This window comes from Aquila chrysaetos, chromosome 13 (assembly GCF_900496995.4).
Source record: "Aquila chrysaetos chrysaetos chromosome 13, bAquChr1.4, whole genome shotgun sequence".
NCBI lineage: Eukaryota > Metazoa > Chordata > Aves > Accipitriformes > Accipitridae > Aquila > Aquila chrysaetos.
Genome location: NC_044016.1, coordinates 37,866,887 through 37,881,275, shown reverse-complemented (window position 1 = coordinate 37,881,275; position 14,389 = coordinate 37,866,887). Strand labels below are relative to the sequence as shown.

The window sequence follows — 14,389 nt, the reverse complement described above, 5'->3', positions numbered from 1 at the left end:
GGGCCGGGGGCGGGCGGGGGGGGAAGGTTGGTGGGAAGGGTGGGGGGGAGCAAAGGAGCGGAGCCGGGCTGGATAAAGCCATTTCACCTTTAATTGTAAGCAAAAAATCACTCTCACGCGGATTCTCCGACACCAGCAAATAAAATAAACTCTAACAAAACAGAGAAAGTGAATCACTGTAGTCCAGTCAGAAAACAAACCCATATTTATATATATATTTATAGATATGTCGTTTGTAGAGTAGCAGTGAAAGGCAAGTATGGGCCAGTGATTTCCCGATAAATTACATTCTTTACATCCCAACAAGGTCTAGCGGCTGGAAAGTGGCTGGAAACAGAAACCAGGGAGCGTGGGGAGGGGGGGCAGGGGTGCAGGGGCAGAGGGGTCCTGCCCAAAACATGTGCCCAAAGAGAGGATGGGAGAGGTGCGAGAAGGGAAGGTGCGAGAAGGGAAGGTGCTGCCCGGTGCCGAGCCCTGCCTGCACGGCCGTGGGGGGGGCCAGGCAGCGCTGCCCAGACGCCGGTGGCCGCGGTGCCCATCGAGCCGTGCCCTGCTTCTTTTTTGCCCGGCTGCATCGCCCCAGTTCATCGCCCCATTGCCCTGCTGCATCCCCCGGTGCATCATCCCGCTGCGGGCGTATCTGCAGTCAGAAATGCAGCAGGAGCTGCCTCCGAGACCCCCGCTCTGCCACCCCCTGCCCCATCCCACGGTGTTCCACCTCACCGGCATCCCAGCCCTGCCCTCTGCCAGCCCGGTGCCGGGCAGGTTTTGGCAGTGTACGTGTCCTTGCGGTCCTCGCTGCAGCAGCTGGCACAGGAGGGACCGGGGGGGATGTTAAAAGGGGGGGCTGGAGGGGGGGCAAGGCGGGATACCGGCCTGGCTTTGCCGGGAGCACATCGGCCTGGCAGTGAGTCGGCCCCCAGGCTCTTCCCAAGTCTCGGGGTGAACATGTGGGGGGGCAGAGGGGCACCCCGGGTGCGGGGGCCGGAGGCGGCTGACCCCCGGGAGGAGGGAAGCCACCCCGCTGCCCATGTGCCGGAGTCGGCACGCTGCCAGCCGGCCGAAAGCAGAGCCGGGCACTGCCCCTGCCAGCGTGCCCGGAGGGAAGAGGGGGGGCACGAAGCACAGAGACCCCCCCACACACCTCCCCTCCTGGCTGAACCGTGCCTGCTCCGGACCAGGGTCTGCCCCCAGCCCCATCACCCCGCTGTGAGCCGAGCGGCGGAGGCAGTTTTGAGCCCCCCCCCCAAGCCCTTTTCCCGCAGGAGGAGTGAGGAGGGGGGCAGAGCCGGGGGGTCCGGGGAGAGGGGAAGGGGGGATCCTAGTAAAAACCGGCTGAGAGCCCTAAAGCGGTTACACGGCGCGACACGGACTGAGCTCGAGGCCGAGGCGGGCTCAGAAGAGGAAGGCTTTCTTCTTCAGCTCGTTGCGCTTCCAGAGGGCCAGCTTGCTGAACTCCTCGGGGGGCATCTCGAAGACCCGTAGGAAATCCTCGGGGGAGAGGTGCCGCTGCGGGGGGGAGAGGAGGGTGATGGGGTGACGGGTCCCCCTCTCTGTGCCACCCCCGACCCCAGTTCGGCTCCTACCTCCAGCCTGGTCCTGTCCACGCCGGGCGGCAGCTTCACACGGCCTCGGTTTGTCACCATCAGCATTTCGTAGGGGTAGATCTGCAAGGGTTGGAGGGGGGGGGAGGCTGTAAGACCCTCTCCACAGCCCCCCCCCAACCCTGCCTAAGCCCCCGCAGCCCCCAGCCCGGCTCACCTTTTGCTCCAGCATGCTGGGGAGTGAATTGCCTCTGTCCATGCGCCCACGCTGGCCGTTCTGAGGGGGCAAAACCTGACATCAGCCGTGACCCCCATCTCCCCAAAGGGCTGCCCTCTCCCACCCAAAATGAAGCCAAGGTGATGGGCTCCAGCCCAGGGGCAGGCGCACCCACCATCCCCACACTCCCCTCTCCCTAACGGGACCCATCACAGAGGTGGCCCCGGTGTCCGTGTCCCCCCCCCCCCAACATACATCACCCTCTCGCTGGGTCTCCACACCGGCAGCCAGATGAGTGCTTACCTGCAGGCCTGGAAAACAGAGAGGAGCAGGGCTCAGCCCCAGGGACCCTCCGCTGTGTCCCCCCACCATCCTCCCCCGGGTGATGACAAGCCCCGAGAGGTGGTTTTCCACCCTCTGCTGAGCCCAGGCTTGCCCTGGCATCCCCCATCCCTGGGAACATCCCCCATCCCTGGGAACATCCCCGCATCCTTGGGAACATCCTCCATCCCTGGGGAGATTCCCGCATCCCTGGGGACATCCTCCATCCCTGGGGACATCCCCGCATCCCCAAGGACACCCCCGCATCCCTCATCCCCAGGGTCATCCCCACGCCACGGGCTGATGCTCACCCGGACTTCCCTTCTCGCTGCCCGCCGAGCTGAACTCTGCCGACTGCAGCTGCAAGGGGACAGGGGACAGCATGAGAGCAGTGCCACCCCCAGAGCCCCCCCGAGGCCTTGTGGCCTTGGCAGCGTGGGGGCAGCTGCCTGCCCACTCACCCGGGTGAGGGTGCTCCTGCCAGAGGCGGGCAGCGAGGAGCTCTTGTAGCTCCCCATGTGCAGAGCTGCAAGAGAGCAAGAGACCCTCAGAGGTGCAGGCAGGGCTGTGGGAGCTGGCAGGGGTGCAGGCAGCCGGAGCCACCGAGTGGGGAAGGAAAGGGATGGGATGCAGGAAGAGCATCCCACGTACATGTGTGGAAAGGTGTCCGGTCCGGCAGTGAGCGGGTTTTTCTCCGGATAGGGAGAGATTTCTCCATCTCCTCCTTCAGGATCAGCTTCCCGAGGTTGGAAGTGACCTGGGGGCGAAGGGACACGGGTGGGGGTCAGTGTCAGCATGTCCCCAGCCCCTCCCAGGGTGCCCACCCACCTGCTCTGCCCCTCACCTTGCTCAGCTCCTGCCTCTGGAGCTCCCGCAGGTTCTTCATCTCCTCCGTCAGGTCCTCCTCCTCCTCCTCCCCTCTCTTGGAGGCCATCCGCTTCCTCCACTCCGTCTCTGGGGGAGAAGGGGGGACGTTATATCCATTCCCAGCACCCCCGCGGGGCCTTGGAGGGGGGATAAACCCCCTGGTGCAGCCCACCCCCTCGCCTGCCCCCATTCCCCACCTACCCACGACGGCCAGGGACGGGGGGCACGGCCAGTAGTCAGTCTCGATCTTGGCAGGCTGGTTGGGGTCTGGGGGCTGCGCTGCCGGGAACTTGGAGGATTCGATGATCAAGTCCTCTATGAGATGCTTCCCGTGGTGGGCACCGGGATGGTGCTCTGTGGGGCACAGGGTGGGTGAGGCAGTGCCCTGGGGTGCCCCATCCCATGGAACAGACCCCCCCCCCTCACCTTTCTGCCTGTAGATCGGAGGCTTCTTGTATATGTTGAGCTCCGTCGTGTCGGTCTCTGCAAGGAAAAAGGGGGTTGGGGGACGGGAATAGGGAGCTCACGGCTCTGGAAGGGTGCTTGCCCAGACCCCCTGGTCTGCACTGGGGCTCAGGGTCAGGCGACACTGGGGGGGTGGTGTCACGATACTGGGGGACCGTACCGGGTCGGTGGAAGTGCTGTACGCTGCTGCGGGCCGAGCTGCTGCCCTGGCGAGAGGTGGGCTGCGGGGCACTGCCGGGGGTCCGGCTCTCCAGCCATTCCCGGATGACCTGCGGGCAAGCGGGGCCGGTGAGCAGCGAGACCCCGGCAATTCAGCATCGCCCCCTCCTCCTCGGAGCCCCTGCATGCATCCCAGAGCTGGGGCAAGCGGTGTCGGTACTCACCTCCGGAGATGGAGGAGGAGAGATGGATTTGGGAGACAGGGAGCGCTGCAGAAGGCAAGAAGCAGTTTATTCTGGCAGTCCCGCATCTGCCCTCTGGGACCCCTCTCTCTAGGGGGGGGCTTTCCCCCACTGGCCCCCCCAAAACAACCAGGGGATGCAGGTGGCCCCGGGGCACCCTCACCTCTCGGCTCCGGGGTAGCTCCACGTGCTCCATGAGTGAGTAGGTGAAATGGGGTTCGTAGATCATCAAGTCGGGGCGCTCGATGTCCAGGATCGCTTTGTCCTTGGGGATGGCGGCCAGGTCCTTGTAGCCTAGAACCTCATTGTCCATTTTGGCCTGGAAGGAAGGAAAAGCACCTTCGTTTTTGGGTGCAGAAAGGAAACAATGAGGAACGGCGAGGGCTTCCCTGGGGCTGGCATCCTCCGTGGCCCCACCAGGGTGATGGAGAGGGTTTGGGGAGGAACATCCCGACCCCACGGGTGGAGGGATGTGGTGGGGAGACATGAGTGACCTCTTACCACGATGCTGGAGGGCGATCCGGGGACGCTGGACCCACGGGAGGAACAGACGCTCCCAGGGGAGGTCAGAGGTTGCTGGAAGGAAAAGGGGAGATTTTAGCAAACCTCACCTGCAACGCTGCCGGCCCAGGAAGGGGCTCAGGGTCACGGTGAGGACCCCGGGGCATGGCAGGGGGGCCCGGGGACACCCCTGTGCCCCATGGACCTCAGCGCACCGGGGCGAAACGTCCTTGGGGATGGGGTATTTCTGGGTGGGCTCTGGGGTCTCCTTTGCTCCAGCGTTGTGGTTCGGGGCAGGGGACAACCCGGGAGGTGACAGTGGCTTGGCCAGGACACGTTGCCACTAGATGGTGCTGCCAGGCTGGGCTGGGAGGAGGAGGAGGAGGAGGAGGAGGAAGGCAGGGCCCTGCTAGCAGCATCCCACAGTGACTCTGCCGATGTCCTTGGCCACCAGCCCCTGCGTGCCTTCCCTAGCCGCAGGGCTCCCCACCGCCCGCATGCCCCCAGCACCCTGCCCTATGCCCCCAGCACCCTGCCAACCCCCAGCACCCTGCCAACCCCCAGCACCCTGCCCATGGGCTCCCCCCTCACCTTCTGCAGTCTTTCCATTCAGCTGCGGGCTGGAGGGGCTGTGTCAGTCACAGGGTCCTGCGTGGGGAGAGCAGGGGCTTCGGGGCACTGCCAGGGTGGGCACGGAGCACCCTCAGGTTGGTCCTAGGGTGAGGTGGGGGGCAGAGCCCAGCTTCCCACCACCCTCCCGCCACGAGGCTGAGCCCGACAGCCCCCCGCGCACCGGACCCTAATGCGGCACAAGGCCAGCACGGTCCCACTGTCAAATATTCACGCGCTGGCAGCAGGACAGGCTTGCCAGGGGGGATGCCGCGGTTCCGGGGTGGCCGAATGGCTCCGGGGTCTATGCCCCGGGGCAGGGGAGAGGTGCTGGGGCAGGCCGGACCCCCACTCACCGCCGCCTCTGTGGCTCCACATCCCTCTGGGTGCTAACGCCGGGCTGGGGCTCGGGTGCCGCCTCTGCAAAGGAGAGGAGAAAGGTGAGAGTGGCTTGCGGGATGACAACGGTGTGAAGTTCAACCTCGTCCTCCCGGCGTCCCTGCAAACCCCCCCGGTGCCCGCAACACCCTGCCCCGCTGCGTGCCGCTCCTGCCCGTGCCGGCTGCCGGCCCCGCTGCCCGGCGGTGGCTGCTGACGAGAGCTGGCAAGCGGAGCAGAGGTAATGAAGCCCTTTGTCAACCAGCAGCGAGCAGCCTCGAGAAGGCTCCAGCAGCAGCGGGACGGGCGTGCTGTGCTCAGCCCCTGCCCCACAGCCCCCGGGCCTGAGCCCTCCCTATGCTTTAAACCCACAATGCCACAGACAAAGGGGAAAATTCCCCATTCTCCTCAAAACTTCTCCTTTCAGAGGGGAGGGCACTGGGAAAACCTCGTGCAATCCAGGCAACAACAGCAACAGCAGGGCAGAGCCCTCCAGCCTTGAAGCCCCCCCCCCCAGCAGCCTGTACGTGGGGCTGGGGAGATGCCATCGCCTCTGGGGACCCCCAACCCCGCTGTCCCCCAGCCCCACGGCTCCCATCACGGGCACAGAGCCCATCCCTGCGGGATGCAGAGATGGAGAAGGACCAGATCTGACAAAGCCCGGAGCATCCTCCAGCTGCCGGCAACCAGCCCGGCATGAGGTACCGCCCTGGGCTCGCTCTTCCGAGGGTCGAGCCAGGACGAGGAGGCTCTGCCGGCGGCTCCGGGCTTGAGCCTCTCCATGCAGGCATCACCCCTCCTTTGAGACCACCCTGCCACAAATAACCCCCGGCTTTGGCACTTGGCGGGGGTCCTGACCTTCTCCCACCCATGCTCGGCACCTTCCAGCCCTCCCAAGGGTCTGCAGGAGCCGGTGCCGGTGGGACGGGCACCCCCGGGTCGGCATCGAGCGCGGTACAAGGCGGCATTGTCCGGGTGAGCGGCGGCCACCCCGCGCACCCGTGAGCTCACACTTTCCAGCGGCAGAGCCAGGGCAGACCCCCGCCTCCGGCTGGCACCCCACGGCGCTTTGGGGGGGCACGGGCGGGCCGGGGGCAGGCGGCGGGGACGCGGTGGCACGCGGCGGCGGTGGCGGCGAGCAGATGGATGAGATAGCAAATGGCAGGAGGCAGTGGAAGCGGCAGAGGCCGGCGGGAGGGTGGGTGCGGGGACGGGTGGATGCGGATGCCGGCGGGGAAGGAAAACAAGCCTGAGCCGGGGGTGCGGAGAGATGCCGCGACGGAGCCGAAGGGCTGGCGAGGGGTGCCGGGGCTGGACAGCCAGCTCCGGCACTGTCGTCCCCCCCGCCCCGGCCAGGGGACGTGGGGACATCTTATCTTGTGCAAGCAGGGAGCCACCGCCCCAATGGCAGGCTCTTTCCCCATGGCAACCTCGCTGGCAGGTTCCCTGCACGCTCCCTTGCTCCCCAAGATAAGGCCGATGCAGCACGTGTTTGGGATTTTCCTGGCCAGGAGGGCAAGGGGGAGCAGGGCGAAGGGGGGGGGGGGGGGTTGTAACACAGTGCCCCCCCTCCCGGGGCGACGCTGCGGGTACCCACGGTGCTTCGCCGGAGCGGGGAGAGAAAGGTGCTGGGCAGGGATACACGGGAAGAGGAAGAGCGACGGAGGGAAGGATGGACAGACAGACGGACCACGTGCCGGAGGGGGCTCGCCAGGCTGCAGGGGTGCCACCCCCCAGCTGCACAACACATCCCGGGGGGGGGGGCCGTGGGGAGGGCTGCCGCTGCAGCGGGAAGAGGCCAGTTCCCTCCTCCCCACCCCGAGGAAATCCGGATTTGACTTTTCGCAGCCGCCAAAGCCATCAGCTCCCGGCACCCGGGCCAGGGGCCAGGCTGCAACGAATGCCCTCGCCTGGGTGGGGGTAGGCAGGGACCCCCAGCCTTCCTCCCCTCTCCCTCCTCTTCCTCCTCACTGCCTGCCTTGCCCTTGCCTTCGTGCTGGGCACGGGCATCCTGCTGCTCCCACAGCTGCCCCGGCTCCCCGCCAGCAGCGGAGGAGGGGGGGACACGGCGGGGTCACAAGTTCCCTGACCAGACGGTTCCCGACAATCCTGGGAACGGTGTCCGGTGCTTCCCAGCCCAGTCCCGGCCTCCTCCTCCTCCTCCCACCGCAACCCCCAAACAAACACAGCACGGGAGAGGCGCCGAGCATCGCATCCTCCCTGCCTCGCCGGGGGAAACCGAGGCATCGCCGCACACGGGGGCCCCACCGGCAACTCGATCGCGGCAGGACCGAGCCGGCGGGGAGCACGTGGGTCCCCGACCCACGTCTCACCGGTGTCCGGTTCCTCCTTTGTCCTGTTTCTCGTCCTTTCCCTCCCCGCCGGAGCATCGCCCGGCAGAGGGGAGCGACCCTTCGGCTATTGACAGCCCATTGCTTCCGTGCCATTGCACCCTTCCCGGCACGGCCCTGCCGAGGGACGCCTCGGTGGCCTTAAAAGCCACCGGCTGCCAGTGCCTGGCCCCTGGGATTTTTCCATCCCCTGAGGCGGAGGGTGCACCCTGCCCGTCCCCCCTCCTGTGGACGCAGGGCTGCTCCGTGCCTCAGTTTCCCTGGCTGGGGCGAGGCGGGGAATAGCAGCAATCCGCCCTCTCCATCCAGGAGCGGCTGAAGGGGGCATTTCCACCTCCTCCGGCTGCTCGCTTCCTCCCATCCGAGGGATCTGGGCCAACCCAGCTGCTTTCCTGGCCCCCAGCCCTGCCAGGAGACTCTGAGCCCCCCAACAAGTTTCGAGTGGGGATGCCCGGCGCTCTCCCTAAAGCTCCTGGATGGCGGGGGGTCCATCCCAGGCCCCCCTGCCCCGATGGCCACGCCGCAGCCCGCTTTGGTTAGCGGTTCACGTGGCACGTAATCTGGGATTAAAATGGGATTAGCCTGCTCATCCCGCACGCGGAGGCGCCGGGAGGGACCCACCAGGGGTGTGCGTGGAGGCCGCGGCTCTCCGGGGCTCCCGGCGTGGGGCTGGTGATGGCCCCGGTCCCCAAGGACACCCCCCCCCCCCCCCCCAGCTCTGCCGGCCCCGGACAGCACCCCCACGGGATGCCCTACGTCGAGCACCTTGGGGTGACGGTTCCCCGGGTACCCCGATGCCGTACGTGGGGCCACCGCGGCGAGGCACCCACCTGGCAGGACGCCGGGTGGTGGGATGTGGCCGGGGGCTCCCTGGGGCTGAGGTGGCAGCTGGTGGCCCAGGTCTTCCCGGGAGAAGTTGGGTTTTAGCCCTGCCTGACCACCGGCCCCGCACGCCCACAGCCAGGAGCCGACCCCTCCCCGGGAGACGGCTCCATCCGTGGGCAAGAGCTGGGGGGCTAGGCTTTGCACCCTGGTTTCCCCCCCCCCCCCCCCCGCCTCAGGTAGCCCACCGATGCTCCGCGGCAGTGGGGTGATGGGAGTTTGGCCCCTCGGTGCCTTGCCAGCGGAGCTGGACGGGGCCAGGAGGAGCAGGGGGGGGGCTCCAAAATCCCGTGCCCGTGGCGAGACCCCGACCGCCACGGCCCCGCCACGCCGCACACAGGGAGCGTCAAACCCCGTCACAGCCTGCGCCTGGGGGGGGGGGGAGCGGGATGGGGGAGTGGGATAGGGGTGTCTCCCCCGCCTCCAGCAACAGCGCTGAGACCCCACAAACTCACTCCACAAGCGGGGCTGGGAATGGCTGGGCTGCTCCAGCCTCCTCCCGTGGGACACACGGTGGCAATGTCCCCAGGGAAGAAGGACGGGGGATGTCCCTGCTCTGCCGGCAGCGGCCGAGCCCCGCTGGGGGGGGTCTCTCGGAGGGTGGGTGGGGGGGGTGAAGTGGGGTGCTGGGAGCACTGTGCTGCTGCAGAGGGGACACGGGTGGGATTCCCGGGGAGGGGGGACCCCCATCAGCAACGGAGCCCGTGTCCCCTCCTCAGGTCACCGCCCTTCCCGTCCCCGCGGCCCCCCGGCAAGGGCAGCTGGTTTTGCAGTGCTGGGCTTAGGGAGGGGGCAAGGCTGCAGCCCCCGGAAAAGACGAGCGACAAGATGTGGGGCTGTCCCCAGCCCCCCCCCCCCCCCCCCCCCCCCCCCCCCTCCTCCCAGCCTCCCGGGAGCGGGGACTAACGCAGACCCAGGGGAGGGGGAGCGGCGGCACCGAAAAACGACGGGAAAGCAAAAGGCGGCCGATGTTGACCCCGATGAACCGCCCCCCCCCCCCCGCCAGACACCCCCCCCCCACCTCAAGCTGTGTGTCCCCCAGCCACGGCCACCTCCCTTCCCTCTCCCCACCGAACCACGCGGGGTACGGCCACTCACCTAGGGACGGGGACACCGCATACCTCCAGCCGTGGGGAGCTGGGGGGGGGGCACGGACGACTCCCTCGGCCTCCTTCGCTCGCCTGGCCACCAAATTACCCCGTGGGCTCCTGGGCCGGCTGCCCCGGCTGCGGCCAAGCCACCGCCGGCGCGCTGCGGCGCGCATCCGAGAGCGTGACGGCCGGGCGCGGGTGTGCGAGCGTGCGGGTGGGCGAGCCTATCTCCCAGCCCCAGCACCGCGGCTGTGCCGCCCGCCGAACCGATAACCGGCGGTGGGGTGCCGGCTAGGGCGTGCGCGCGTGGGTGAGTGGGTGGGTGGGTGAGTGGGTGGGTGGGTGCCGCTCGCCTCTCCCCACCTCTACTGCTGGCTCAGTCCCTTTCCGAACAAGAGGAGAATTAGCCGGCATCATGACGAAGCAGTATTCGCTCCCGCCGCTGCTCGCTCCCGCTCCTACCGCTTTCCCGGCACAAAGAGGGAGGAAAACATAAATAAACTCGGCGCTGTCCGGCTGCCAGAAATAACCCGGCCGGGGCCGGGGGTCCCCAGCACCCCCTCCTCCAGCCCCTGCCGCATGTGGGGGATGCAGCTGGGGACAGCATCCCCTGCCCCTCCCCTGGCTGGGGTTTTGACCCCCCCGAGCCCCGCAGTGCTGTGAAAGGGGGGGCTGAGCACCCCACGGCGTGTGGGCTGGGCTGCGGCACGGTGGGTGGTGGGTGAGGATGGCACCCCCTCCCTGTCCAGCCCGACCCCCAGCCTGGGTTTGGGGGTGCTCCGAGGGCGGCACCTACCCCTCGCTGCCCTGGGAAGGGACATACAGCAGGAATTTCCATCTCTGGGGCCAACAGAGCCCAGTGAGCGACTGGGAGGTGCTGAGCATCTGCTAAAAATCCAGCCCTGACTTCTGCAGATGCTGCCCTGCCCCTCGGTGCTGCCAGGGAGAGCCTGGAGCTGGGCAGTGGGGAGAGCCGGTGCCCCTCGCATCCCAAGCCCCCCAGGTCCTGGGGGGTCACGGTCCAGCCCCTGCCTTCGGGCAGAGCCCCCGGGGTTCGGCGGTGGGGCTGGCCGGGCACCCAGGACTGGACTGGGAGGCTGCGGCCGCTCCCCGTTCCCCCCCAGAGCCCCTCGGCACACGAGCCTGGCCGAAAACCCAGGCGGCCGGCACGGGACCGGTGCCACAGCCGGACCCCCCCCGGGGGTGGCGAGGCTGCGTTGGTGCCGCAGCGCCAGGAGCCAGCGTCTATTCCCGGCTCTGTGTGGGAGAGAGCTGCTTGGTGACAGCAGCTCCGTTTCTGGGTCCTCTCCCCGGCGCCGCGCTCCATGCTGTTTGCTGCCTCAGTTTCCCTCCTGGCTCAAGCGAGGGCCGCTGGACCCCCTGGATGCACATCTGGGGGGGGGGTGCACGCCTAGGGATGCACATCTGGAGGGATGCGCGCCCAGGGGATGCATGCACACGCCCTTTGGTGCCGGGGCCAGCCCGGATCGTTGGACCAAGAGCATCACGGCCTCAGCCCCGAGATGCCACCGTGGCCCCACACGGAAGGGGCTTCTCCAGCCCCAGCCCTGCCGGGAGCCCCCCCCCGGGGCCGTGCCCATGAATAATCGAGGCTGCGGCTGCCTCCCCCATGCTAACCCAGTTTCTCAAGCATGAAGACGACCGCAGCGGCTGCTCGGCGGCCACCACCTGCGCCCGGGGCCGTCGGGTGCCTGAACCCGCCGTGGTACCCGCTGCGGGCTCAGCCCCCCGCACCACAGCATCCAGGGGTGCCCGGAGGGAGGGAGGGAGGAGTTTGGAAACGCACGTATCCCGCACCAGCCGGGCACCACGCATCAGCTCTCGTACCTTCGCGTGCATCCACCGAAATCCAAGCCCGGCCACGCTCGCCGGAGCCTTCCCCCCCCCCGTGTGCCCACCGGCCCCGCAGGGTCACCCCTCATCCCGGCGATGCCCTTCAAAGCCAGGCCCAAGACAGGCAGCTGCCGGTCCCTTGCCAGGGGGGGGCTGCTGGGGGGCTAGGGCATGGGGACAGAGGGTAGCAGGGCCCTACCTTCAAGGCAGCCCATGGCCCGCCGCAGGCAGGTCTGCTTGTCCGCCGGGAGCCATGCCTGCGCCGAGCATCCCCTCCCCTGCGCCGCACGGCACGTTGCTACAGCGACCGCCTCCCGCCGCAACCGGCTGGTGCCGAGCGATGGAGGATGTGCAGGAGCATCCTTCGGCCTCACCGAGCGATGGAGGACGTGCGGGAGCCTCTTTGGGCTTCACCGAGCGATGGAGGGTGTGCGGGTGCCTCCTTCGGCTTCACCGAGCGATGGAGGGTGTGCGGGAGCCTCTTTGGGCTTCACCGAGCGATGGAGGGTGTGCGGGAGCCTCTTTGGGCTTCACCGAGCGATGGAGGGTGTGCGGGAGCCTCTTTGGGCTTCACCGAGCGATGGAGGGTGTGCAGAAGGATCCTTCGGCCTCACCGCCCTTGTGGGATGGGGGCGAGGAGCCTTCCCACAGCCCTGGGAGGGGGGATGCAGCCCCTGCGCCCCTCTGCGAGGCAGCTGCCCGACCCAAAATTGCCCCCGCTGCCCCACCGCAGGGCTGCTGGGTTTGCAGGGGGCATCGCCCCGGAGGAGCCCGGTGACAGCAGCCCTGCGAGGGCTGGTCTGGATACGACCCGTGTCCCAGGGGACACCGGCCCCTGACACCCCAGTGATGCCCCAAGTCCAGATCACGGGAGCCCTCTGTCAGGACTGGGACGCTGTGGGATACGAGGACCACGGGACTGGGGATGGCAGCGGGGCAGGGGGCTGGCACCCATCACCTCTGGGGTCGTGGCTCTGGGGAGCTGCCTTCTCTGGCTGCAAACCCCTCACCCAAGCATCCTAAGCCCCCCCTCAGCATCCCAAGGCCCCTGAGCATCCCCAGCCCGAGGGAGAGCAAAGCCTTGGGAAAGGCTGGGCACGCTGCGGCGGGGCGAGACACCCTCCAGTGCACTTTCTGCACAGAGGACATTCCTGTCCCCACCTCCGCCCCCCGCCCCAGGTCTCACCTCAAAAAACAAGAAAGAAGCAGTGTGAGGTTTTTTTTTTTTTTTTCTTCCCTGGCCATAATTAAAAAGGACTCACCCTTCCGAGCCCTTTCTATCCCGGGAGGTCGAGAAGAAAGAGAGGGGAGGAAGGGGAAAACCCTGAAAGAAAAGAGAGGAAGGGCTTGGGAAGGAGAAGAGAAGGCGGTGGAGGGGGGGAAAGGGACGGGGAAAAATTAAAGCGGAGATTACACAAAGGGAACTCCTCTACCTTTGAAGCTTTGGCTAAATTGGGGAGGGGGCGGCGGGGGCAGGGAGGGTCCAGACCCAGTCGGCCCCTTTCTCAAAGCCCTCTCCTTTCAAGAATGTCTCGAATTCCTGCGGAAACAAGGAGCCGGGGTTGTGGGGCCGAAGGAAACGGGAGGGGAAAAAAAAAATTACCCCGGCCGCTCGGCTAATTCCCGCCTGCCACACCTGGGCAGGCAGCGCCGGGCGCATTGTTCGGCCGTAATTGCTGGGTGTTGCATTTCTCTTCTGCTTTAAAGCTTCATTTAACTCAAACTGTTATAATTTTCTCCCCGCTGCCCCCCCCAGCCGTGCTCCCCCCCCCTGCATTATGCTAGTGGGGCTTTGTAGGGGCTGGGTGAGCCCCGGTTAAGGGATTACATCCTCCCCACAGTCCGGCTGCCACCTCCCAGGGCATTGTCAGAGGGGAAAGCAATTATGGGGAGGGTGGGACGGCACGGGCTGGGGGCACCGAGGGCCTGGGGGAACAGCCCGACCGATGGCCACCATGGGGTGGGCAAGCCGGTGGCCCTGGGCTGGGGGAGCAGTGGGTACCACGCTGGGTACCACCCCAAGGGTGATGCCCTGTTCACCAGGATGCTGCAGACACCCCCAGGACACAGACCGGGGGGGCACAGACAGGGATGGGGACACAGGGACTCACCAACAATGGTCACCTTCATCCTTCTGCCATCTCTCCCCGAGCATCGGGTGCTTGCACCATAGGTGGGTGAGGACACCCTGTGCCAAGGCGAAGCTGGGTGCCCCCCCATTCCAACAGGCACGAAGCCAGTGGCAAAGCCTCAGCTCGGGAACGAAAACTCCCCCAGGCCCCATCAGTCTAGACACTCGCTTTTATTTGCCTCGGGGTTTCCTCCTTTACACAAATAAACTCCAAAGTCTAACTGTTTAGGCCTAAAACTGACTGGTAAAGGAAACAGCAGAACTCATAAAAACACGCACATAACCAATCAAAAAATGAAAATAACCTAAAGGTGGTTTCTCTTTGGCCAGCAGAGCCTCATGGGCACTCACACGTGTCCCCACACTGCCAGCACCGTGGTGCCACCGGGAGAGGGCACAGACCTTCCTCTCCAATAAATAACGCAGAGACCCCATGGCTGCGGGGATACAAGTGCCGGCCCTGGGGTCTGCGTGCCCGGGCACCCCCCGCCTCCCCTCCAGAGCTGCACAGACAGACCGACGGACAGACCGGCACCCCACACTCCCCATCACCTGGCCGCCCGTGGTGCCCTGCCATCCCTCACAGGGACGGGCACAGCATCCCGCTGACCCCAGGGCTGGGGACAGGCTCTCCATCCCGCTCCGGAGGGGATATCCCACAGTCTCGTGGCCGGTCCCATCCATCCCTGGCACCGAGAGCCAGGTCTTTTGAGGATGGGAACATGTGCGGGGGTCCTAGCCCTCGGTGGCATGGGGACAAGTCTCCGAGAGGCTGCC

At 66.8% G+C, this 14,389-nt stretch overlaps 1 protein-coding gene across 9 annotated transcripts; it reads right to left on the bottom strand.

The window, feature by feature from the left end:
• Nucleotides 1-73: 73 nt before the first annotated feature.
• DMTN (dematin actin binding protein) lies at nt 74-11,808 on the bottom strand. Of its 9 annotated transcripts, none has more exons than XM_030035784.2 (18): nt 11,681-11,808; nt 5,282-5,345; nt 4,908-4,964; nt 4,532-4,682; nt 4,317-4,391; nt 3,979-4,154; nt 3,798-3,842; nt 3,575-3,683; nt 3,376-3,432; nt 3,151-3,303; nt 2,927-3,036; nt 2,734-2,839; nt 2,544-2,608; nt 2,394-2,442; nt 2,017-2,072; nt 1,762-1,821; nt 1,587-1,667; nt 74-1,509 (listed from the first exon to the last, which is right to left on the bottom strand). In XM_030035784.2, the coding sequence occupies exons 3-18, from the start codon at nt 4,923-4,925 to the stop codon at nt 1,396-1,398; spliced, it is 1,425 nt and encodes a 474-aa protein (XP_029891644.1). In that variant the 5' UTR covers nt 4,926-4,964; nt 5,282-5,345; nt 11,681-11,808; the 3' UTR covers nt 74-1,395. The 9 variants fall into 9 exon arrangements, with proteins under 9 accessions (XP_029891644.1, XP_029891643.1, XP_029891648.1 ...); XM_030035783.2 differs by lacking the exon at nt 11,681-11,808 and adding an exon at nt 9,635-9,883; XM_030035788.2 differs by lacking the exon at nt 11,681-11,808 and adding an exon at nt 9,635-9,881 and having other exon boundaries at nt 2,065-2,072.
• Nucleotides 11,809-14,389: the final 2,581 nt, after the last annotated feature.

Excerpts from the sequence above, each read along its gene's own strand:
- DMTN (XM_030035784.2), bottom strand. Across the intron at positions 3,304-3,375 it reads TCCGATCTACAGGCAGAAAG|AGCACCATCCCGGTGCCCAC; the intron begins GTGAGGGGGGGG and ends TGTGCCCCACAG. Across the intron at positions 3,037-3,150 it reads CCCGTCCCTGGCCGTCGTGG|AGACGGAGTGGAGGAAGCGG; the intron begins GTAGGTGGGGAA and ends CTTCTCCCCCAG.